Here is a 25,992-nt window from a genome sequence, read left to right on the forward strand (position 1 = left end):
AGTCTCAGCATCTCCTTGAGAAGCAGGAGGGGCAGCCACTAGAGTGGGGCTGAGGTTGGGAGAGGGTTTCAGGATGCCACATCCCAGCTGGAGCCTCTCCCAAGAGGGCAAGAAATACAGAGGGCTCAGTGTGGAACAAGACCCAGGGCGGCCTTGCCCTGTCTTGGTCTGTCCTTGAGCTCCCCACTCTCCTCTCCATAACCCCACTACCATGAAGGAGCCCCCACCCTCCCAGTCACCCTTACCTGGGGCTCTGCTGTCACAGCTCATGACTCCATCTTTGCAATGGCTGCAGAGAGAAAGACAGAGAGAGATACTGGGGTCAGCTGACCCAGTTACTGCAGGGCCTGGAGACCCCGAGTCACTGCACTCAGGGCCCTGTGGGGCTCAGACATCCCCACTTCTGTCCCTGGCTCCCTGCACAGAGGGGAAGGGTGGGTGTCACTTCATGGAACGTTCTGCCCAGCTGCGCTTTCTTTAGTCAGCAACTTCCATTTAGAGAGGGGATAACAACACTGCTGTCTAGAGAGCTCACCAGTGGCCCAGAGACAGAATGTCGCTGTCTCCAGGGGGATAGTCCATTCCTTGAAAGTGGCAGGAGCACTGGTTCCTATAAAACCCAGAAATAGAGACAGGTGAGCCGACTCAGGAGCTGGGGCAGGACCAAGGATGGGGACCCCACCCCGACAAGCCGGGGCATTCACACCCAGCGTCCGTTCTGATGGCTCAGTGCCTATGCCACATGGGTTTTTACATATTTTGAACACCACCCAGGCCCTCCAAATACATCATCTTTCTATTCCCTGCAGAGACCCTGTAAAATGGGGATTCTTGTGTTATCCTCTCTGTAGGTTACGTGAGGGCAAAGACTTATTTCCTCCTCACATTCCACCCACAGCACCTGCCGGTAACGACCAAGTGCAGGCCTTGGAGCAGAGCAGTCAAGGCTGGAGAGGATGTCTGAACACATCCAACCCCAGTGCTTCTCAACTACCTTCTCCCTAACGTCTCCTCACCTCATATAGCCTCAGAGGCTCCCTTTGTTGGCAATATTCAACCTCAAAGGGTGGGGATGGGGCACACATGGATCTCAGAGGAGTTCGTAGTTTGAAAAGGCCTCCCCCTATAGGTGTTTCTCTCCAGCCCCCCATCATCCATTTTACAGATGGAGAAACAGGCCTAGGGGGACCAAGGGCCTTGCCAGTCAGCCCTGGGATCTCGTGGGATCACCACCTCCCCCTCCCCCTCTGCCCTGAGCCACACTGAGAACACCCACAGCCTCTCAGGCCCTTCCCCTTGTCCCTTCTGCCTGGAGCACTCTTCCCTTGCTTCCCCCAGGTCTCTGCTCAAATATCACCTCATCAGAAAGGCCTTCCTTCCCTTCTTACCTTACGTGATACAACAGTAACCCCTCCCCGCCCCAGGACTCCCTGTTCTCACTCTGCACTGTTTGGCTTTATACCTCTTGTTACCATCAGACCCGTTAAGTGTCTGTTTGCTTATTATCTGTCTCACCACCCAGAATGTGAGCTCCGTGAGGGCAGGATCCTGTTTTGTTCATTGCTGAATTCCCAGGGCCTAGAAATGTCTGGAACATGCTAGGTCAACAAAGATTTGTGGAAGGAGAGGGGAAATGAAGGCAGCGATCCTCTTGGCTCTGTGGGGTTGTCCTGTCTTGTGGGGAAGCCGGGCTGGAGTGAAGAGCAGGAGCTGAGGATAGGGGCCTGGGAGGTGCATCCATAGGAGGGAGCCCACCCCCCGGCCCATCCTCCCCTCTAAGGTCTGCCCTGCATCTGTGAGATGAAGTCAGGACACGAGAGGCCCAGTCAGCACCCCAGGTTCGGATGATCTGGAGACCCCAGCCTCGTCCCCACCTGACACAGAGGTCAAGACAACCCACTCACCTGGGGACACAGAGGTCAGCCTGCGTGTCCAGATAGGTGTCTGGTGGGCAGGCACAGCCCTCCACACACTCGCCCCCACTGAGGTCACCATCACCATCAACCTCACAGGCCTCGGGGCCAGCCAGGTCCTGGCAGGTCTGTCCACACTGGGCGACACAGGGGCTGTACTCCTTGGTGGCCTCACAGGACAGTGCTGTAGTGGGGAGTGTAACCGTGCTTTGTCTACCTCACACCCACAACTGTGTGGGGTGGGGCTGTTATTCTAATTAGAAGAAGAGAGAACCAGAGAAGTTAAAACATTTGCCCAAGGTCACACAGCAGGTCAAGGTCAGAGCTAGGATTTGAAACCAGTTTGATTTGAACCATTTTGAGTCCCACTGCCTCCCACTACACCAAGATGGCAGAATGGTTGGTAGAGGCCCCACCTCTCAAGTTCAGCCTGGACCCTGCCACTGGTATTTCCCTTTCTCTGCAAAGCATTCTTCTTAGTGATATTGGAGGAAGAGTGGAGGTCACTGCCCCCTGACAGCCCTGCACACATCCTGTCACTCACACATAGTTGTGAAGATTAACTGTGCTCCCTCTAACAGCCTCTGGGCAGGGCCTTTGTCCCGAGATTCCCTTTGCTCATCCGGCCACCATCCCACTCTTCTGTGGTCTCCCGCACCCCATCAGAGCCAGTAGAGCCACTGAGACTGCCAAGCTCAGCTGTTCTCACCCAGACTGCACGTCTAAGCCACCTGGGGAGCTTTTACAAATGCTGATGCCTGGACCCTCTCTCAGATTGTTTTGATACTGGATATGACCCAGACACAGGCATTTTAAAAGTTCCCATGCTGGGAGGGAGGATATAGCTCGGTGGTAGAGTGCATGCTTAGCATGCATGAGGTCCTAGGTTCAATCCCCAGGATCATCATCAAAAAAAAAAAAAAAAAAAAAAAAAAAATATATATATATATATATATATATATATATATATATATATATATATATGTAAATGTGATTCCTTCCCCTCCTCCCAAAACAACAGCAGCAACAATAACAACAACAACAAAGATTGCTGAAAAGGCAATTCTAACACGCAGCCATGGTTAAGAACCACTGGTCCTGTCCAATCACCTCTGGAGAATCTTTGGCTCAGAGAGGGGCAGGGTCTTGCCAGGGACACATGGCACATTACCTGCAGGGCTAGTAAAACTCAGGCCTCCTGAGGTTTTCCATTTATTCAACAAATATTTGCTAAAAGGTTTTTGAGCATGGGGTCCTGTGTTGGGACTGGGGACACAGAGGTGACTAAGACATGCAGAGGGGTGTAGCCTAGGGTGGGGACGGGGGTGGGTAAGGGTCAGCTCATGCCCACTGAGTCACGTGTGCACTCAAACCTGAGGGCCACGGAGCCAGTGATCTTTAGAAAGCTCACTCTGCCTGCAGCAAGAAGAGGCTGGAGGGGTGCCTGTGAGGTAGCTCTGCCTAGGGTGGTGGCAATGGAGGTGGTGAGAACTGGCTGAATTTGGTTTGATTGGACTGATAGGATTTGGAGGCGGACTGGAGGTGAGGGGAAGAGAGAAGCAGTCATGTGTCACATGCCCCAGGTGTCAGGCCTGGGTGGTGACCCAGGGGACGGGGGTCCTCGGCAGAGATGGAGAGCACAGGAGGAGAAGTAGTTTGCGAGGCAGGGGTGTCAGGCTGGAGGAGACTGTGGGACATCCAGGGGGGAGCTTAGTGGGGACAAGCAGACACTCAGAGAGGGAGCTCCAGCTCCTCTAGCCGCCCTCACAAGCACACAAGCGTGGGGCACTCACCACAGGCTGGCAGGCGGGCGCGGAAGTCGACTGGGAGCCCATGGCGCCGGCACAGGCGCGCGTAGTGGGCCAGCGTGGCACACAGGCAAGGCTGCCCACAGCGGCAGGCGTCCCGGCGGCACTGCTCAAAGTAGGGCATGGGGCTCAAGTACTCGGAGCAGGGCATAAATATCTCCCCCATGAGCACACTGCAGGACTGCAGGGCATAGGAGGCTGGGGACAGGAAGAACAGGGCGAGGGTCAGGGGTCTGGTTTGCCTGGTGCCCCAGGCTCCATCCTCTCCTTCCCTCCCCACAGCTCGGGGGACTCTGTACACAGGAGTGTGTGTGTGTGTGTGTGTGTGTGTGTGTGTATTGCGATGCATTCCTCATGCCGGGTATGAATCCATATGATGGAAGGAGGTACAGGAGTGAATAAACAGACAAAACTCCCCGCCCTCCTGCAGCAGACATTCTGGTTGGAGGAGACCATCACTAAACAACTTATACAGTAAATCAGAAGGTGAAGAATCCAAGGAGAGAGAGAATGGTAGGAAGGAGAATGGGGATTTCAAGGTGGGATGGGAGGGGCAATTGCAATTTTAAATCCAGTGGCCAGGAAGGCCTCAGTGGGAAGATAATGTTTGAACAAAAACTTGAAAGAGGCAAGGGAGTGAGGCATGTGTTTATGAGGGAAGAGCGTTCCAGACAAAAGGAACAGCAAGTGCAAAGACCTGGGAGAGGAGACAGACCTGGCTGTAGGAAGAAAGCAAGGAGGCCGATGTGGCTGGAGCTGGCGGGATAGTGGGGAGTGTGAAAGGAGGAGGTGAGATAAAGGGGATGGGAGGAGAGTGTAGGGCCTGGCGGAGACACTGTGGCGACTTGGACTTTTGCCCTGAGATGGGGGAGCCAGTACAAATGTGTGTACATGACAGTGGTAGAACAGGAAGTTCCCTTCTCCCTAACTCTCACCTCACCGGAAAGGAAGCCCCATTCCCTTCCTGCAGCTCCTCCTTTCCTGATCACTCTTCCTTTTCTGATCACTCCTACCCAATTTGGTCAACATCCTCATGCCCAGAGTTCCCATCTCATCTCTCTCAAACCAGTCCTACCGCTTCCCACTCCCCTCTCCCCCTCCCCCAGCACCTCACCGGCTTGCAGGTGCACATCGCAGGGGTCCAGCGGGGAGCCAGAGACCAGCGGGAAGCAGGCAGACAGTGTTTTCCAAGAATTGCCAAAGAGTTGTGGGGTGCTCTCAGGCACACCCACCGGGGACCTGCAGACATGGTATAGCCACAGTCACACACTTGCCCACGTGCACCCAAGTGAACACACAGCATACACCCAGGTAAGTATCCACCCGCTCGTGTACACACACACACACAGACCAAACATGAGAACCCACACTAAGAGGCACACGTGTCCCTACACAAATGTATAACATTTATAGGCCCACATGTACTATCCACTCACACACGCACACACTCGCAGAGTACAAATATATGCCAGACATACAAACAGCCAAGGGAATCTACACAGACACATTCAAACACATATAATTATGAATGTGCCTGCATATACACACACACATCACATTTAACAGGCTCCAAATGGGCTTGGGACCACACATTGCCCCACTGTCACCACCCACCCCCAGCTCTTCATGTCAGAAAAAGAGAAACAGGGACACCATGAACCAAACTTCATTGTGTTAAGACTTCCTCCCTTCTCCACAGGCAGTTTCCCCAAACTCCTTCGCCCTCCCTCTCTCTCCAGGTAGGAAATAGGCACATGAGGGGCAATAAAAGGAGGAAGAGGAGAAGCTTGTTTCCTAGACAGCACTAGTCTCCAAGGGTCACCAAATCAGGTGTAGATGGGAGAATGGAGAGAGATCAGAGGATCCATGAGTGTAGGTGCTGCCTGGCGCTCACCACATGCATATCATTGCTCCAGAGCAGTGAGAATACTCAAGTTACACAGAGTAGTACTGCCACCCAGAGTTCATAGTTAGGAGAATGACAAGCAGCCCACACACTAAACAAGGTCTGCTCCCATCATTCTGACCAGCTGCCCAAACATTAGCTCCATCAGGCAAGGCAGAGTGGATGTTACATTTTTAAATGTACATGCATTGAAAAGCTCTCAGGCTTTTCTTGTTTTTGCTTTTCTAAACAAATTTGAATTCTTATTTATGACTTAAGAAAGCCTCTCACGTTTCCTTCTAAATCACCCAACACATATAACTTGAAGGACAGGCCAGAACCTCCAGCCATCAAGATCAAACCCTTTGTACTCCTTTGTAGAAGGTCTGACTCTTGTTCCCTCCCAAGTTCAGAAACTATCCCCATGCCCAGATGGTCTCTTTCCCAACTCTCTCTCAGTCCACAGGAAACAGCCCTCTCCAGGATATTGGGAGGCTCACAGGTTGCAAATCTCAAGCTCTAGGCAGGAAAGGTATGTGGCTTAAACTGGCCTGGTGGGATAGAAAGCAGTTTGGGCATCACTGGTTCACTGGGGCTTACACTCATCTAAAAGTGTTCATCATCGATGAAAACAAAACTGTGAGCCAAATCCAATTCAGCCTGAGGTCCAACAATTTTAAGACCTCACTGTAAAACAATTATTTCTCAAAGTATGGTCTCTAGACCTTACAGACTAGAATCACGGTGGTGCTTGTTAAAAGTTAAGATTCGCCGGGCGCCACTATAAATAGGATACTTTAGGAATGGAACTCAAGAACCAGCATTTTAACAAGCCCCCTGGGTGATTTTTTGGTACAGGAAAGACTGTGAACCGCTGCCTTAAAGAAACACACTTAAATGCAAATGTAGAGGACTAAATAGTCAATGGTGCATGTTGGGCACCCCCGGGAGTTTGGGAGAAAGGTATCTAGGTACCGCCTCTGCACCCTCAGTCACAAGGGCCGCCCCGCGCCCCCCTCCTTCCGGTTCCGGGCCAGAGGCACGTACAGGAAGTCGTCCTGCGTGTTGCCGTTGAAGGTGCCGCAGAGGCCCACGGTGTCCTCCACCCATCGCTGGTCCACCTGCAGGTAGAGCCGCAGTCCTTCGCGGTCGTAGAGCACCCGCACACCGACGTTGGTCCTCACGCGCAGGAACACAGAAGACAGCCTCCGGATCTCAAAGGCGTCTGGGCACAGACCCAGAGTGGGATGTGGGAAGTTCAGACAACACGCACCCCATCCACCGCCACCACCTGCGTGGCCCCACGCCGACCCCCATTCCCAGCCCAGTCTTCACACACAGGGAAGCTCTGCCATGGGGTTGGTTTGGGGAGACTTGAGGAAATCCTGTCCAATAATGAAATCAGCACCCAAGGATAACCTACCATGGGAGCTCCGCCTGAGAAATTTATTTTAACATCAAGTGCCAATCAAAGCTTTGCCTCTCTAAGGAACTGGTTTGTTTCCTTCTCTAGCAAAGGATAATTCGGTAACTACCCATTCTTTTCACGATGGCCACTAGGAAGCTCAAGATACGATTTTAGATTCAGTTGTAGCAAGATTACATTTTAGATTCAACTGCAGTGAATTTTACACTCTTGTGGCTTACACTTCTTTGACCTCTATACCCCTTGCATCCCTACTCCTCTCAATCTTGAGCACCTTTTTTTCCCTTAATTTTCTCTGGTGCTATTTTATTTCTTAATAGTTTTGCCATTTTCATTAGATGTGCTTCCTACAAGCTACCACAAATCCCTTGTAGAATCAGACAGGATAATAAATACTTCATAAACGGTGATAGTAGGCATGGAAAACAGCTCCACTCATATCCTAATGTTAGGAGTAGCTATCATACTGCTGTGAAGCCTACAGTCATGTTAGGGTGGAAACAAAATACATTTTACAACCCCAGAGTCCATATTCCTGGGACCATAGTGTCCTCCCTGGCCTGATTCATCCAGTACTAGAATGTGAGCTCTTGCCCGTGTGGCAGTGCCTTTGGACAGAAGAGCCTGGAAGAAGAGCCTGAGTCACCAGCTTTCAGCTAGCTCTTGTCCCCCAGAGTCATACCGTCTGTGTAGGGTGGGGTGACCTTGTACTGGTCAAACAGAAGGACATCACCCGCTTGGGTCAGGGTCACCTGCCTCCGGGGGTCCTGATGTAAAATCACTGACACTGACTGGACACAGACTCCATCCTGGTTCTAGAAAGAGAGAGGAAAGCCAAAGGGTTAGGGTTAGTCTGTCTTTCCTGCTGGTCCCAACAGAACCCTCCAAAGGCAGGGATTTCAGCATAGTTTGAGGCCAAGGGAAGGTTCTTCACAGTGACAGAGGCTCAAAGGACATTAGGGGTCCTCTAACCAAATTCTTTCATCTGGGGAATAGGAAGGCAGAGGCACAGACTGGAGGAGGTTGGTGGCAGAAATTGGATAGTACAAATAAAACTGATAATCAACTCTCAGGCTTTGACACAGAGCAGAGATGGACCCCAGATGGCTCAGAGTTTAGCCTCAGAAACACTGGCCTCCCCACTTGACTGTAATCCAGGACTTTAATTTTCATCTTTTTATGGGTGTTTGTGTAGCTCTTTCCATGTGTCACATCCTACAGAGAATCAAGCTCCACTCATTAGAAGGCAGAAAATGAGCTAATATTCTCTGGGCCTCAGGTTCTCATCTCTGAAATGGGTGGTACACATTGGGCCCATTCATACCTCCCTTTCACAGGAAGACAGTCACACAACCACGCAGTGATGAACGTGACAGATATCATCCCTGCCCTCATGAAGAATACGTATTCATGTGGGATACAGACATTAAATAAGTAAACAAAGTTGGTTAATTATTGTGATCAATGCTGAAAACAGGCGTAGGGTGCCAGGAAAGCATATAGTGAGGGAACAAGACTTAGTCTGCTGAGATAGGAAAGGCCGTCCTAGGGACTAATAATAATGATGTAAAAATAATCATAATAATAAAATGCTTAGTAATACTACATTATTATAATAACAGCTAACTTTAATACGAAGTTATAGTCAGGCACTGTTCTAATTTTTTTTAATATATTTACTCAATCATTATAGCAATCCTATTCAGTAAATACTACTAACAACCCCATTTTGCAGATCAGAAAACTGAGGCATAGGGAAAAAGTGCCATTTGAGCTGAGATCAGAAGGATGCATAGAAGCTAGCTGGGCAACAGAAGGGAAGGAAGGAGACATCCAGGCAGAGGGAACAGCCTGCAGAAAATCCTTGACACAGGACGGCTTCTAATGTATTCAAGGATGTAAAAGAAGACTAGAGGGGCCTGAGCCCACTGGGCAAAGTGGTTTAAGATAATGTTCAAGATGTAGGCAGGGGCCAGCTTAGGTAGAGTTTTATAACATTTTTGGATTTTATCCTAAATCCAAAGACAGCCAGAGGAAGTGTAACAGGAAAGTGATACAATCAAGTGCTGAAATGAAATGATCAGACCATGAAATGTTTCAGAAAGACATTGTGCAAAAAGTTACCACCTTCCTTCCAAGTTCCTGCCTAAGGGGACAGAAAATCCCTAAAACAGCTCAGAATCATCATGCCTAAAACATCATCTTCTTTGCCAAACCCACTCATCATCTGATCCCCTCTGGATATGTTACTGGTGCAGGAAGAAAGCCTGCACCCTTAAGTCAAAGCCTTAGGTTCAAGTCCTTAGGTTCAAGTCCTGATGTCACTGAAAGCCATGAGACTCTAAAAAACTCAACTTCTACAAACCTCAGTTCTCTCCTCTGCAAAACAGAGATGCAACAACATGTGGTTGGTCCTACCTGATTGGATTCATATAAGAAAATGTGCTGGAAATACTTTGGGGTTGCATTTGTCAAAGCCCACAGAACTTTACAGCATAAAGAGTGAACTCTACTGTGAGTAATTTTTTAAAATTATGCAGGTGGTCAGGGGATCCCAGGATGAAATGCAGTCCATGACAAAAGAATCTAACTATATTACAAATATATGAAACAATCTCACTGAAGAGGGTACATGGAAAGGTGTTGACCTACGTAACTTTGGAAATAAGTGGAGTTTGTAAGACCAAGAACAAAACGAATTGTGCATAAGCACTAGTTGATACTCTAGTTGATAAAGTTATATCCCATGGAGATACCAGATAATAACCTTTATATTCTTCTACATGTATACTGGGATTGAACAATTAGGTAAATGAATGGGTAAATAGTGGAAGCCAGGTTTCTCACTGTTGGAGTGGGTGTTTACAGAGAAGCAAGGAGTGAGGCTAGAATGATCCATGCAGTAATGGATTAGAGCTGGAACATCAGTATGAACTCATGATTAGCACATATAAATACAAATGGTTATTTATAGAACTGTTTATAGATATGTGTATATATGTTGGTTAGACAAGGAAATGCAAGGGTTATACAAATATTTCCTTTCTCTGTCAGCTGAAATGGCCTAAAATAAATGATATCTGAGTAGCAATGAGCACACCTAGTGCCCAGATCTTGATTTCTGATACCATTCTCTAATAAAAGGAATCAAAAAAGGCCTGGTAATATTTTTGCAGAAATGGCTGATTCGAGGACTGGGACCAGAAATACTACAAGATACTGGTACATCTTGTATGGCCAGAAAGTAAGGAATTATGTGCACACTCGCACGCGTGCATGCGCGCACACACACACACACAGAGACAGAAGTGTGTCAAAGGGACACAGGAGCCAACTGAAATACTGCCTAATGGCCAAAGCTAAAACAATTTGAGTAACGAAATTAAAAAGTATTTAATTATAACCCAAATTATAAAATAAACACCCATGAGTGCATGCTGATGTAAATGATTGAATAAATATATCGGGGAGAAAAACAAGTCTGCAGAAAAATTCCAAATAATTTACGTAAATTCTCTGCCTTCAAGGAGGGGAGCATAACCACCAACTCTTTAACTGTGAGCTGAACATAGCGTCTTTCTTTCAAAGAGAATAGCATAGAAAGGGGGAAAGAAGAATAACTTTTTGTGGCAAGCACTATCTCAGCTTGATGATCAAGGTCAACATCAACCGTGGTAGGCCATGTTGATAGTGTATGCCCATGGTAAGATGCGATGAAAATGACACTCTACTTCTGATCTTCCTCCCCAAACCCACAATCCCACTCTGACCATGAGAAAAACATCATACACATTCTAAAAGAGGAGTATTCTACAAAATAAGTGACCAGTATTCCTAAAAACTTTTCAAGGTCATCAAAAATGAAGTCTGAGAAACTGTAACAGCTAAGAAGATTCTAAGGAGACACGGTGATTAAATGTAATGCAGTACCCTAGAATAGAAAAGTGACATTAGGTGAAAAAACTAAGGAAATCTGAATATGGTATGGCTTCAGTTACTGATAATGTATCCATATTGGTTCACTATTTGTAACTAATATAAGATGTTAATAATAGGGGAAACTGGGTGTAGGGTATATGGGAACTCTATCTTCACATTTTTCTGTAAATCTAAAGCTGTTCTAAAATTTTTAATTCTACTTTAAAACATGTTGAAGGCTTGTAAATACTAAGCTGATTCTGGGGTGGGTATGTTAAGAGGCTGTGACAGGCTTCCCGGACAACATCCAACCTTGGTCAAACCCAGCACCTCCTCCTGCTGGCTGTGGGGTGTCAGGAATCCCCCAAACCTCTGTAAGCCTGTCTCATCGTATTTAAACTAGGGAGAATAATAATAATGAAGAATAAAGAATGATAATAAATAATTAAATTAATAATAAATTAATTTAAATTTAATTAATTTAATTAATAAATTAAATTAAATAATAAATTAATAATAAAGACTACCACGTGGGGGTATTTTGAGCCTTAAACTAGTTGCTGTATGCAGAAGTAATTAAAGTTCCAAGCACTGCAGCCCAGAACGGTCCTTATGGGGTCAGCACTGCAGTCAGCTCAGGGACAATGCAGTCACCACTGAGAGGCAAACAAACTCACATCTACCCTAGACCTGCAGGCTGGCCATTTTCTCACAAGTGGCTGACACATCTCAGGGGTCACCTCCTCTAGGAAGCCTTTCCTGATGCACCACCTCCTCCCACATGACATCTGGGTGAGACAATAACAAGGAAAAGTTCCTCCATAGAGATCTACTCTGTACTGGCCATGTTGTCACAGCTCCGATAACATAGTGGGCTATGGGGCTCACTTGTCTGCCTCAGCCACCAAATTACAAGGCCCAGGAGGGCAGAGCCAAGTCTAATTCATCCCAGTCTCCAAGACCCAACACAGCTTCTGGAAGAAACATGTTCAGTATATGCTGAATGAATGAATGAATGAATGAATACAGAGATGGTGAAGGTACAATCCGAGGAAGGAGAGAAAATTAAGTTGAATCAGACCCACTTTAGAGATTTTTTTAAAACACTGAGGCCCAGGAAAAGGAAGTGACTTTCAGCTAGCATATGTTCTGGAGCCAGAAGCAGACCTGCTGCCCCCTGGCTCTGCCCAGGAGTGGAGAGCAGGGCTGTATAAGGACCTGAGGCCTTGCCCTAAATCCCCAACCCCTCTAGGGGGGCAGAGGGCAGGGGTGGAGGGCTGGGGGTCCTTGTCCTTACCAGGCCACACGGGGCGTTCTGCAGTGTCACCATGAAAGTGCCCGAGGAGCGGCTCTTTGCCAGGATGTACTGACATGTGGCAGGGAACGTGTAGCGGCGACCGTCAAATGTTGTGAAGTGGATGTCACCAGTCACTGAACACTCAGCTGAAGGGCAGAGAAAGGTGGCTGACCTAGGGGAGCTGCCTCCTGGCGACCACCCCTGCCCTGTGGCTCTGAGCTGTGGGACTAAAGGGAAGGGGTAGAGCACCAGGTGGGGAACAAGACGTACCTGGGCAGACAGATGTGCTGCACATCCACTTGCCCGCAGTGCATGTGCTGAAAACAGAGACGAGGGAGGCAGGGACTCACCCCACCAGGACTAGGGTAGACATTGGAGGGTCCTCAGAGGATCCTCCTGCCCAGCCCTCAGTCTTCCCATCTTTAAAACAAGTGGTGGAGATTCCACCCACAGACTGCATGAGCTGTCCTGCAACTCCGAGATGCTAAGTGAGTGCCCTCTGTGGTCAGGCTCCCAGACCCCAGATGGACAGCCCTGATGGAAAGCCATGAAGCCACCCTCCTCCCCCTGCCCCCACCCCCAGGAGTAGACACGGACCAGGCATTGCAGTCTTCTTTCACCACAGAGCCAGTTGGGTACAGGGTCCCATGGAACTCACAGGGACACTCAGCTGGTGCCACGCAGCCCCCATCCTCAAAGATCAGCCCTAGGATGACAGCAAAGGCCCACCTCTGCTCCTGTTCACAAACCTTTCATGGCTCTCCAGAGCCTGTGATAAAGATCCCCATCCAAGCTCTTTCACCACTGAGCCCACTTTCACACTTTATTCTGTATAAATGCTTGGCTTAGGCCAGATCTGAATCCCTTCTGAGCAACTAATCCCGCCTCCAGATTTCTGTTCAGACAATGACCCACCTCAAAGTGCATACTGACCAGCTTCTCCTCCTCACCTCTAGATGTCACTGCATCTAGAACCAGCTTAGGTGCTGGTTCCTCCAGGAAGCCTTCCCTGACGATCTCTCTCCACAAATGAATTCCTATATCTCTTCTTGTCTGAACCCCTGAGCTGGTCCTCACCACATTATGCCTTTGACTGGATTCACATGTATAAGTGTTTTATCACTGCAACCACAGTCTGATCCCTAAAGTCAATGACTGTATCTTTATATTTTTTTATCCCAACCCCAGCCCAGCCAAGTGAGTTGCACACTATAGATGTGCTGCAAATTTGTACACCATGAAAAACAGTATGCAGATGAATGTTTAAACAAATGCATGTGTGATAAATGAATAAATTGATGACTGAATGACTTGTCCTCATCTACACACCTTAAAAACCTCAGGCCCAATAAAATTAAATACCCTGATGAGCCTCTCAAGAGTCACAGTTCTGCCCCTACCATCACCTCCCTTAAGCCATTCATTCATTTGTTCACATATTGTTTGCTCCTTCCTTCAGTCATTCTACAAACAGGCATCCTCTGAGCCCTTGCTTCACGCCCACCCATGCCGGGCCAGTAAGATGCTGCCAGGCACCCATTCCATCCCTACATACCATCAGGACAGTAGCAGCCATCCACACAGGCGATCTCACTGTCCACACAGGATGCCCGGGGCTGGCAGGAGGCAGGGCAGCAGGCTATGCACTCATTGTAGATAAAGGCCTTCTCCTTGCAGTGCACCGCTTGGAAGGAAGGGAGCAGTATGCCTGTCAGCTCCCTTCTGGTCCCAGCTCTGCCAGAACCGACCCAGCCTCTATCCCAAACCCTAGGGTGCGGGTGGGAGGGCTTTGATTTTCCTGATCTCCTAGTCCCTGTGGAAGCACTGGGTGATCAAGAAACTAGTGAGAGACCTAGGAGGCTCTGAGAAACACCCTTATCTCACTCTGTGGCCCCAGGCCAGTCGCTCCCTCTCTGAGCCTCAGTTTTCCCATCTGTCACATGATGATGAAACCTCAGGATTTAAAGCTCTGATAACTGTGGTTCTTAGCAGGGCAGGACATTGAGCTGAGGCCTGGGAATGCCACTCACAGCCCCAGGACAGAACTTGTCCGAATCCCTCCAGGCTGCACCTACTGCATTTCTGGAGTTGGTTCCTCCATCCCTGCAGGGGCCGACCTGCCTGGGCACATGCCCGGGCATACTCCGCCAGTGCCCGGCACCAGGTGGCTTCATCACCCGCTGATCTGTGCAGGGAAACTGAGGGTCACAATGGAATAAGATCCAACCTGCAGCCAGACCCCCAGCACCAGACAGAGACTGCCGGGGCTCAGGGCACCCCTCTTCACCACACAGTGGGAAAAGGGAGCCAGGGAGGGCAGCGAGGTATACAGATCCCTAGACTAGAGGCAAGAAACCTGGGTTCTGGTCTCAGCATTACCCCTGTCTTATGTGATCCTGTGGGGGTCAGGCCCCATTTCCAGGCCTCAATTGAATAGGGAAGGTCTGTCCTACTTATGCAGATAAGAATTTCAGAGCTTTGGGAAGCATATCTGTTAGTACCTGGTATTACCCACATGCTTAGCCCCCACCCCAATACTGGGAGAGGTCTCCCCACAGCCCAATACCACCTTCATTCCTGGCTGCCCACTCACTGGCAGAGATCACTGGTACAGCTGGCCATGAAGGGCAGAGGGCTGACATAGGCATGGCAGGCATCAAAGGGGGGCCGCAGTAGCGCCTCACAGCGGTCGTACACAACCTGGGGCAAGGGCCAGGAGCAGGGCTAAGGGGCTGGCAGGGCCAGGCACAGCCCTCTGACTTCGCCAGTCCCATACAGAGCCCTAGCCTGGGCCCAAGGGAGAGAAGAAGAGGGTGGAGAGGAGACAGAAGGGGCATAAGCACCAACAACTCTGGGTCCCTGTGGCCAATAACTTTCCAAGAGGTAGACGGAAACCAACTTAAGCCAGGCATTAGGGTAGGGCAGGGGGAGGGTGTGGGAATTGGGGGGGGGGTCTCCCCAGGATCCAGACCTGCATGGTTCCCAGGCTTTGCTGCAGACATGGTGGGCGGGGCAGGGAGGAGGTTGTGGGTCCTGGAGGCTGGTTAGGAGCCTGCTCCTGCCAGCTGTGCACAAACTCAGCCACATCTTCCATCAGCTTCCCTGTAGGGGAGAACTAGTATGACCACAAGTCGGGAGCTGGGGAGGGGGAGGGCAGGCAGATGATGCCAAGAGGAGGGCAAGGAAGAACCCAGTCTCCTGAGCTTCCATCCCAATCTGCACTTCTCAATGGAGTCATTCTCCTGAAAAAGCTATTTGGCAAAAATAGTCAAGAATGCTCAAGACACTGTGAGTTCCCTGGAGTGGCTCCCTACTGCTCTAAACCCAGGAAAGCAATACCATGCAATCAAAAGAGAACTAATGTGTGAGCCTGAACAAGCTCCTGTACCTCTCTGGACCCGAGTTTCCTCATATGAGAAACAGGACAAATAGTCTCCTTGTGAATTTATTGCAGGGACTAAATGAGATGAGGTATGTAAAGTGTTCAGAGTGTTGTGGCTGCTCAAAGGCATCACTTCCCTTCTTCTGGCCAGAGTTGCCATGACTGAGCCTGAACACTTCACTTCACTTCTTGCCACTGCAGCTGGAGCCATTCTCATCCTGGCTCTTTCTGGCCCTCTGTACCCTGCCCCCCACAACCCCCTCCACTCCACACACACCTTGGCAGGGTCAATACCACCTAGCAAAGTGACCTTTAGATCCTCACACAACCCTTGTAGGAATTCTCTTTATGACTATTTTACAGATGAGGATACTGAGTCCAGAGTGGTTAAAACATGCCTGAGGCCACACACTTGATAGGAAGGGGCCCCTGGCCTCCCACTAGGTCTTTAGTACCATGACCCCAGGGCTCTGCCCCAAGTCCCTTTCCACCCTTCCCGGCTAAACCTGTCCCCCACCCCCACCAAAACCCCTTGGAAGACACCTGCCCTGCACCTCACCATAGCGGGTCACCAGGTCGTCCTGGGGGTTGGCATTGTTGTTCCCACACAGCCCATGGGTCCAGCCCAGGAACTCTGGGCTCATTTTAATGTAGACAGCCGAGGCACCATCCCAGGCCAGCGTGAAGGCCGACTGATGCCGCACAAGGACATAGCCGGCAAGCCGCTGCAGACGCACATTCCCCATCACTTGCGGTAGTTGGACCCTGCAGGGCATGGCCAGAGCTTCAGGGCATCCACACAACCTCCACTGGCCCGGTCCTTCAACAAAGGACCCACCGTCCCCTACCTGCAGGACCCACCAGCTACACAGGATCTGCCTCACCCATCAGCCACTGTACTATGGGGCCTGAGGCCCCTACTTTCCCTCCCCCTGACTTCTTGGATACCTGGAATTTCACAATTAGAAATAAGTTCTTTTGTTTTCATAGTTTTAAAATTACTTTTTAAAACTGCAATTCCCTTGGCAGGGATAAATCTTAGAGTGACTGAATTGTTCCTTTCTCCTAGACAGGAGAGATGGTATAAACAGATAACTACTTTGCTTATTTTTTTGGTAAGAAGCAAGAAAGGGATGGGAAGAGGAGAAAAAAAAAAAAAAGCCTAGAGAGAAGGCAAACAGGAAATGAAAGAAAAGATGCAGGGCTACAGCAATCTTGACACAGTCCCAATTTTACTGGCATAGGCTCTCCTAGTCAATCTGGAATTTGGCAACTTTCACCCAGCTGAAAATCAGGAGGAAAACTAAAGAAGTGTCTAACCAGTCAAGGCTGGTACCAAAAGACCCATCCACCAGTGCTTCATTCATGGGAGAAACCCTTGGGCCTTTAATTCTACACTCAGCCCCAGAAAGCTTGGTTACTCAGCTTCCAGGTCTGAAGCAGGAAATGAAAAAGGAGAAAAGGGTCAGTGCAGGAAGGTCCCCCCACAACAACATGAAGTGACATTGGACAGCAAGGGAGGGAAAGGCCAGTGAAGAGTAGTTGCAAGAAAGATTTCAGAAAGGACCACAGTCTGGAGCCTTTTGGTGTAGGAAGCTGGGTCCTCAACCCTTGAGTGGTCCCCTAAGCATCCCTGAGGTCCCAACAAGGTAAGTGACATTCAAAATGACCCTATTGGGGGGAGGGTATAGCTCAGTGGTAGAGTGTGTGCTTAGCATGCATGTGGTCCTGGGTTCAATCCCCAGAACCTCCATTTGAAAAACTAGATAAATAAAAGCTCCTATGTCACATTACCATATATAAAATAGATAAACAACAAGGACCTACTGTATAGCACAGGGAACTGTATTCAGTTTCTTATAATGAGCTGTAATGAAAAAGAAACTAAAAATATATGTGTGTGTGTGTGTATATATATATATAACTGAATTGCTTTGCTGTACACTTGATATTAACATTGTAAATCGACTACACTTCAATAAAAAATAAGAATTAAAAAAATGACCCTATGTCATCAGAAAAGGGTGAAAGTGTGCTCAATATCTGCTCTGAGGAGGCTTGAAATATGTATGATATATTCAAGAAAATTTCCTTCAACTTGTCAAAGAAAAAAAAAAATATGCATGTTTATCACAGTAAACTCTCAGCTATCTGGGAAACTCGGCTATTGGCCTGAAAACCCACTGTCTGGAAAGGCACAGGGCCTGAGAATTCTAGAAAATCTTGAAGGACTCATCTTTCTGCAAACCCAGCTGACTGGAAACCCAGCTGGCCTGCCCTAGGGGTGGAAACTCTGCTGTTTGCCCCCAGAAAACAATTTCCTTTGGGCTTGAGAAGGAAGGATGCACACCCATCCCCCACAGCCTGCGCCAAGGAACAAGGAGCTCAGAGCAGAAAGTGTTAATAGTTACCTTGTGCCTCCGTAGGTGACCTCCTTGGCTAGATGGATCTCCTGCTCACCCACAAAGAAGAGGCTGACAGACCTGGAGCAGGTATAGGGGGAGGAGCTGCACTGCGGGTCATTGTGAACCTGATTGGCAGAGAGGGGTTCAGAAGCCAGCATGCAGATTCCTGCCACACACCTGTCCCTGAACTTTGGTTCTGGGCCCCAGGGAACCCCGCTGAGCTTCAACTAACGCTGATGGCCTGTCTGCTGTGTGCCAAGCACCCTTCCTCTGGGATCTCTCCCAGTCCCCACGACACCACAGGGAGGTCAGAGCTATCTTTTTTGCATTTCAGAGAGGAGGCAATCGGTGCTCAGAGAGGTGACGTGAAGAAGGTCTCACACACACACAGCCAGGATTCTAACCCAGTCTCCAATGACTCAGATTCTAGGGCTCTTTCTAGTATATTGTGCTGTCTCACCACTTCACACTCACACAGAACACACAGCCCTCCCATAACACTAGCAAGTGCAGCCCCATACACACAGGCACACATGTCATTCCTGTGCTGCCTGTCACATACATGTCTCCTCTGCCCCCTGCTCAGACAGAACCTATACTTCCAAGGCCACAGGACCCAAGGAGGGGAGGTGTGGGACTCCCAGAGCTTAGGGCAAAGTGTCTGCCAAGTGTGGAAACCGGTCCCATGAGAGAATGAATCTTCCACTAGACTATCATTTAATGTGGTTAAGCAGGCTGGAGCCACTTCAACTAAAAGTGGGAGGAGACCAATCCAGAAATAGACTTTTGTAAGAGAAATACAATGACAAGGTAATGATGTGGAATTTTGGTTCTGCAGAGAGGAGTCCCTGAGCCCTCTCAGGAAGCCAGAGCATCCAGAAAGTCTTCTTAGAGGAGGTCACCCTAAAGTGAGTCATCCAGGACCTCTACCATTTCCTCTGAGGCATTATACTCTTTCTTATCTAAGGTCCATAGCATTCAATGTTCCCTTGGTTTAAGGTGTTCTCATGTCCTCCCCCAACCCCATCCCTGCACCCCTTCACTAGGCTAGCTCCAATTCATTCTTCAGATCCTAATTTAAATACCACTTCCTTCAGGAAGCCCTCCTTGATCACCCTCCCTCCCAATAAGCAAGGTTAGGTTTCCATCGTATGCTCTTCTAGCATTTGGCATTTCTCCTCTGTTACACACAGTTGTACTTAAAATGAATTCATTTGATTTGATGTCCGTTTTCCCCATTAGAATCTTAGTTCTGTGAGAACAGAGACCACATCTGGGTTGTTCACAGAGCCAGTACCATGCCTTGTGCCAGGAAAAGAGTATAAGTATGCACTTAATAAATACTTGAAAATGAGGGACTAAGTGAATGAATGGCCAGGGACAACCAGGAGTGCATGGGTGAGCGAGAACTGTGGAGCCCCCAGCTCCCTCTGTGTGGAGACGCCCTGGGTGGGAGCTGGGAGGAGGAAGGAAAGTGCCAGCCTCTCTATGACAAGCAGAGCCCAGGCCAGTCCACCCTTCAGGGCCCAGTGGAACCTTCCTGGACAGACAGGGCAGGGAACACCTCACCTGGATTGAGAAGGTCTGCCCCTCAGGTTCATGGCACCCCACCAGTGTGTAGCTGCCCTTCCCAGACAGGTAGTAGTAGAGGCCATCAAATGTCTCCACGTGATGCTGTCCCCACGCCCGGCAGATGCTGTCCCGCTCAGGGCCTGCATTGTACACTGAGCCAGGGAAGAAAGAACCTTTCTGTGTAGCAGCAGTGGGCCCCAAGTGAGAGGCTGGTGGGTTCTGGTCCTGGCAGAGCCACCTTCATTCCCCTCCAGCCCAGACCCCTAAGTCTCAGGCCCATGGATTTCCCTGTATCCCTGGCCCTTCCCAGAGGTGGAATGGAGCCCAGACCTACCCATCTGGCAGCGTGGCCCAGTGGCATTGAAGCGTCTACAGTCACAGAAGGCTGGGTGCACGCACTCACCCCCATTGAAGCAGGAGAACAAGTCTGCAAGGGAGACACAGAAGACACCTCCCCATCAAGCTGAGACTGACAGAACCCAGTGATGCAGCACCTCCCTCATGCTGGGGCCCCAGGCTCCAGCCCTTCCAGAGTTACATGGAACTCAGATACGCATCACAGGTCGCCCCAACTTTCCCCAGCAGCCAGCTTTAACTGGGGCAGGAGTAAGGTGTCTCAGACAGCTGCCTGGCCCCCTCCCTGGCAGGCTGTGGGGTGGGGTCTCAGAGTACCTGCCTTCAGTACATATCAAGTGGCCCCCAGGCTGGCCCCATCTGGGCCTTCAGCTTCCTAGGCTAAAAGTTCCTGGCCGCCAGGCAAGGAAAGCAAAACTGAGAATATGGAGCGTGTGGGGTGAGCAGGGAGGCTGCCCAGGGATCTTCACATACTGCTCTTCCTCACTGCTCCGTAAGCTCAGAGGGAGAGCCCAAGGCATAAATCAGGGGATGGAGAGGGGCCTCACACTTGGAATGCAGTAGAAGGGAAGGCCACAGAGAATAAGAGGACAGAGCAGAACAGAGTGTGGTCAGGGAAGGAGCCGTGATGTAAGAGGAGGGACCACAGACAGAGGAAGATGAGGGGAGAGGTCATGGACACAGGACAGGTGAGGGAGAGACCACAGAAAGTAGAAAGAGACCACAAAACAGGGTGATGCAGAGCAGAAAACAACTATCAAACAAGAAGCTCAATCTCACTGGAGTCAGTGTGAGGGGGGAAGCCGCAAGGCCACTGTCACGAGAACAGCACACTTCCTCAGCCAGGAAGGAGGAAGCAGAGTGGAGTTGGAGACTGGGGCTGGGGAAGATGGAAAGAGACCCCATGCAGGGAAAACAGATCACAGGAGGCCCCAGAGAAGTCCCAGGCTGTCCTCATAGGTCTCTCTGCAGGCTAGGGCCTCCCTCAGACCACAGAGGAGGGGCACTTACAGGATGGTGCACATTTGGCCCGGTGGAGCCGCCTTTCCCAGGAAGACATGGCCAAGGAGTTCAGGGCTTCTGCCTCCTTTTAAAGAAGGAGAAGGAAGAGAACGCAATCAAGGGCTGAGCTCAAGGAGGGCAGCCTCCCTGGAGGCCACATCCCTTCCTGTCCATCACCTTGGTGCCCCAGTCACCCTGCCTCCCCAGGCACACCTCTGAGAGGTATGGAAGGCAGGATTTTTCAGGCCTGCCCTAGGTCAGGAGGAGTGAAGTCTGGTTTACACCCTCCCCAAGTGGGTACATCTCAGTAGCAGGCTGGGGAGGCCTGTAGCCTGCACACACCCCTTCCCCTCCATGCTCCAATGTCCCCCTGCCTCCCCCAACTCCCTCCCTCCCTAGCAAACCTTTGTGTCCTCCACAGCCCAGCACAAAACCCCCTTGTCTGGAGAACAAACCAGACACCTCCTCACCACAGAAACCACATGGGGCAGAACTAGGAAACAAAGGCAGCCCCTCACCCCAGGGCAGGGGAACATCCCTTCCATCCCCCACCCAACATTTTGGGCTCTTTTAACAGCAAAAACAGTGCCTAACAGATCACTACCCGCTGTTCTCAGAGTCAGGACTCTCCCTGATACCACATATCTGAAGTAGACACAGGCAAAGAGCAGCTAAGAGATCTTATTTTTCAGACCAGAAATTCCAACACATGATCTCTCAAGATAAAAAACCATCTAAAATCAGGACTGTCCCAAAAATCATGTGTGTTCAGTCACCACAAAGCTAGCGTATGTCTTGGGACTCTGGTCTGAGATGTCCAGTGTCAGCCAGGACTAGACCCTGGGCACAGTAGGAGCTTCCCTCTCAGACCCTCAGCCCCCCGATTTGTACAACATCCCGGACTAGGTGGCCAGCCTGCCCGAGGGGCAGTAAACAAGTCGACAAGGCACAAACCACACTGTGCGTGCTGGTCTCATGTGTCTTCTCCCTCCCTGTCCTCTAGCAAAGGACGTGGAACATAGGAAGTACTCAGAAACCCCGGCCGCTGGAGCCCAACCCCAGTTCTTTGCCCCCCCTGAGGACGAGTCTCTCCACCTCTTCCCTGGCACTTATCCCCTCCCTCTTCACTGTCCTGCTGACCCCCTGGGAGGTCACTGGCTCTCCCTGGCCAGGTATCAGTGTTCTCACTCACTCCCTGGTTCCTGGGTCCTCCCTGGCTCTCTTTACCCTGCATTCTAGGCTGAGCCCCAGGAGTTGGGCCAGGCCTCCCACCCTGGTCATTATCAGTCTCACTGGCGCTTCAGAGACCACAGGAGATGGGAGAGAGCAGCAGGTAAACAGTCATCACCAATGTCCCTCAGGTCCAAAGAGCTTAATTCAGCTTGGTCCTGGTGCCTCCTCTCCCCTCCTCGGCCCCACCTCAGATTGGCCTCGGAGACCAGTCTTGTGAGGGTAAGACAGCCTGTGCTACAAGTCGAGGGCTGTGCTAGTTGAGACCATTTTCTGGAGAAAAATGTTAAATCCTGTCCAAATAATTCATCTTCAGTATAGATCAGGAGTTCTTAATCACATTCATGCCATGAACCCCTCTGACAACCCAGTGACACTTATGAGCCCCTTAGAAGAAATGTTTCTAAATACCTAAAATAAAACATAAGATTACAAAGGAAACCAAATATACTGTAATGTGTTATAAAATATTTTAGAAAAATGGGTGACTTAGTGCTTCTTTATTAACACATTAAATCACAAGACCAAGCAGCAGGTCTTATCACTGCCAGAATTTGGGAGCAGTGAACATCCATGAGATCTGGAGACAGCAACAACGACTCCAAGGTGCTAGGAAAACATCTGTCATTTCTACTGCTGATACTCTGTGGTCTGTAGTTGCCAGCAGTAATTAAAGGGAAGGTGAAATTTCAGTTCCATTGAGGTTTCTGTAAATAATACTGAATTTTTTCCCCCATCCAAGTTCATGGACCCCTGGTCTACACCATCCATTCTCTGGAGAATGGCTGAGCTCTATAGGAGTGAGGAAGCATTGAAAGGAAGGGTGGTCAACTGCTGGTCTGAGACCCCCTCTCTCACTGATGGGGGCATTCCAGGCAGAAGCCCACAAAGGATTCCCTAAGTTCACTAAGTTCACTTTCTAACTAATAGCCTCATTCCTCCCCACCCTCCCCCCACTCCAGTAGCCTTAAAGGAGGGCCACTCTAACCTTTTGTTTGCTCTAAGGAGTAATGTGAGAAACCTACTGGGGTTGCCTGGTCTAGATGTTTCACCAAGGAAAAGAGCGGGAGGCCTATCCCTGAATCCAGCAAAGAAAGAAGCCTGCTAGGGTAATGAGGGGCTTCAGTAAGGATCACTACCCAAGTGAAATACAGGGATTCCTGGAGCCCTGTGGGGCATTCATGATACGGGGGAACAGGCTGGTTTCACCAGGAGACTTGGCTCTGCCTGTGCCTGGGGCCCTGGCAAGTCATTCACCTACCCTGATTTCCCCATCTATGAAAAAAAGGATGAAAAAAAGTTTTAATAAAATAAAAATAAATAAAAACAATGATGACATGATCTTTCAATTCAAACTGTACCTGACTATGATTCTAAAACTGAAGGCCTGGAAAAGTAGGCAAGAGAGAAACAAAACCCCACAGGACCCAGACACTAGAAAATAAGTTCGCACCTCCTACCCTGGGGTCTCCATGATCTATTTCCAAAAGGCAGGTATTTGGGACACACTGTTTTCTATAATAAATGATGCTCGCATCCTGCTGGCACAGGAGCTCCCCAGGGCTGGTCCCTAGGGCCAGGGTGCATGAGCCAAGGCTCAGGACCTGGCTTCGAGTGGGATGAATTTGTAACATGTCTGTGGTTGGAGAAAGGAGACAAATGCAGGCCAAGATTAGAAAGAGAACCTGAGTTACCTGATCCAGAGACCAAAGACGTTTGGCAAAGGGGGAACGCAAAGCACCACCTCTCCCAAAAGCAGAGGATCCAGGGAGAGTGGGCAATAGGGAATAGTGAAGATTCAGAGGGCAGGAGCTCAAGGCTCTGCTTCTCAACCAATCCTTCCTTGTAGACTTACCAGGTGGTCTGGTTTTTGCCTCTCCTCTCTGGTCAGCACTGCTGGGGCACTGCTCAAGGGGTGAAGAGGGGCCTCTGACAGGGTTTAGGCCAGGCAGGGAAAAGAGGATGCCAATCTCCTAATTGCTCACCTTCCTACTTTCACCCAGGGGAGGAAAGAGCCCAGCTGCCTCATCATAGCACATAAGTGCCCTCCTCCCTTAAGAAAAAACATTTTATAAGATAAACAGATAAGTAAGCCGGCTGCAGGGCCCCAGGAGATTAGAAAAGTGGAAATAGAAGTATCTTACAAATTTGCATAGTTCAGACACTTACTAGGATTCTTATTTGAATAACTTTCAGAATAACCTTGAACAAACTTCTGAATGACGGCAGAGTTAGCCTTCCCCCAACCTATGACGTTCCCTGCAGGCCTCAGATCCAGACAGAAACAAGACCCTGCCCAGGGAAGCCCCCTTCCGCAGGCCTCCCCTTACCTGGCTTCCCATCCCAGTGGTGGCATCCTCTATGGCAAGGATCGCCTCCTGATGGCTGTGGCTAGATGAGAAACAAGCCTGGACTGGGTGAAGGGATAGGAGTGGGCCATGCCTCCCCACACCCCTAGGCCCATCCCACTCTCTGTGCTAACCCCTGGGGTCACCCACAACAGGAATAAAGATGGGACCACTGGGTGGGGCCGCCACAAGCTCATGCCTACTCACCTGGGATCCTGGGTTGGCTCTGGCTGCAGCTCTGCATTGCCCCGGAGTGTGAGTGCTGCGGCTGGGGAGGGGGATTACTCTCCACTCAAGTTATGCCTCCCCTTGTTGGCTTCCCATCACATGTTCCCCATGGGCTAGGAAGCTTCTACCACACCCTCGGCATCACCACCATTCTCTCTCCCTGAAGCCTTCTCAAATCCTTTCTCCTCCTCCTTGGCAACTCTTCAACAAGGGTCTCCCTCCTCCTTCCCACTCTCTGTGCCCCAGTTCTCTCTGGTGCCCCACTCTGGTTCTCTTCCCAGCTTGGGACCCATTCCCCTGACTGTCGCTGGCCTCTTTCCTTCTGCACCTCCTCGCCCCTGACCCACTCCCTGGCTGTCCCCTCACCCTACCTCAAACTTTCTTTCTTTCTTTTCTTTCTTTCTTTCTTTCTTTCTTTCTTTCTTTCTTTCTTTCTTTCTTTCTTTCTTTCTTTCTTTCTTTCTTTCTTTCTTTTCTTTCCTTCTTTCTTTCCTTCTTTCCTTCTTTCTTTCTTTCTTTCTTTCTTTCTTTCTTTCTTTCTTTCTTTCTTTCTTTCTCTCTTTCTCTCTTTCTCTCTCTCTCTCTCTCTCTCTCTCCTTCCTTCCTTCCTTCTTTCTTTCCTTCTTTCTCTCTTCCTCCCTTCCTCCCTTCCTCTCTTTCTTTCTTTCTTTCTTCCTCCCTCTCACCAACTTGCCCAGGCCCATCCTCCTAACCGTTCCCCTAGCCTGCGGCGTCCCCTAGCCTGCGGCGTCCCCCAGTCCACACCCCTCTCACCGAGAGACTGCACGGGCAAGGTCCCCCCCGCCGGCTCACCCCGGGGCAGCCAGACGCAAGCGAGTAGCAGGCAGAACGCGGACGCCGGGGCCGCCATAAGGGCTCGCGGGGACTGGGAAGCCTGACCGCACGGCCAGGGTTCCGAGAGCCTCTCCAGCGAAGGCAGAGTCACACCTCAACTCGGGAGGCCGCCGTCCCGCTCGCTCTCTTGCCCCAGGGTTCCCTTGGCCCCTCCTCCCAGGCGTTTGGCTCCGCCCTGAGCTAAAGTGACTGGACTGCCCAGCTCATTACCATAATTCAGGCTCCTGGCGGTGGCCCCGCCTTTGCCCTTCGGCTGTCCCTCCCTAGGGGAGGCCGGATTCAGGTCACTCAGCCCTAAGTCCTTTGAGGGAGCAAGGAGGCAGGCGGTTTGTGCAGCAACCAACATCCCTTGCTCCTCAGAGATTCCTG

At 50.1% G+C, this 25,992-nt stretch overlaps 1 protein-coding gene across 1 annotated transcript in view; it reads right to left on the reverse strand.

The window, feature by feature from the left end:
- Positions 1-25,737, reverse strand: part of OTOG (otogelin) — an 84,471-nt gene extending 58,734 nt beyond the window's left edge. The window contains exons 1-21 of the mRNA XM_064492535.1: positions 25,543-25,737; positions 24,748-24,808; positions 24,523-24,583; positions 20,972-21,047; positions 19,941-20,033; positions 19,604-19,758; positions 18,041-18,159; positions 16,189-16,394; positions 15,219-15,349; positions 14,841-14,947; positions 14,323-14,432; positions 13,803-13,931; positions 12,845-12,953; positions 12,518-12,564; positions 12,248-12,393; positions 7,715-7,847; positions 6,654-6,831; positions 4,836-4,960; positions 3,707-3,919; positions 1,905-2,097; positions 246-289 (exon numbers count right to left, since the gene is read on the reverse strand). Of these exons, the coding sequence (XP_064348605.1) occupies positions 246-289; positions 1,905-2,097; positions 3,707-3,919; positions 4,836-4,960; positions 6,654-6,831; positions 7,715-7,847; positions 12,248-12,393; positions 12,518-12,564; positions 12,845-12,953; positions 13,803-13,931; positions 14,323-14,432; positions 14,841-14,947; positions 15,219-15,349; positions 16,189-16,394; positions 18,041-18,159; positions 19,604-19,758; positions 19,941-20,033; positions 20,972-21,047; positions 24,523-24,583; positions 24,748-24,808; positions 25,543-25,639 (2,533 nt within the window). The 5' untranslated portion in view covers positions 25,640-25,737. The remainder of the gene's footprint in view (positions 1-245; positions 290-1,904; positions 2,098-3,706; positions 3,920-4,835; positions 4,961-6,653; positions 6,832-7,714; positions 7,848-12,247; positions 12,394-12,517; positions 12,565-12,844; positions 12,954-13,802; positions 13,932-14,322; positions 14,433-14,840; positions 14,948-15,218; positions 15,350-16,188; positions 16,395-18,040; positions 18,160-19,603; positions 19,759-19,940; positions 20,034-20,971; positions 21,048-24,522; positions 24,584-24,747; positions 24,809-25,542) is intronic.
- Positions 25,738-25,992: the final 255 nt, after the last annotated feature.

Source organism: Camelus dromedarius, chromosome 12 (assembly GCF_036321535.1).
Source record: "Camelus dromedarius isolate mCamDro1 chromosome 12, mCamDro1.pat, whole genome shotgun sequence".
Classification (NCBI taxonomy): Eukaryota; Metazoa; Chordata; class Mammalia; order Artiodactyla; family Camelidae; genus Camelus; species Camelus dromedarius.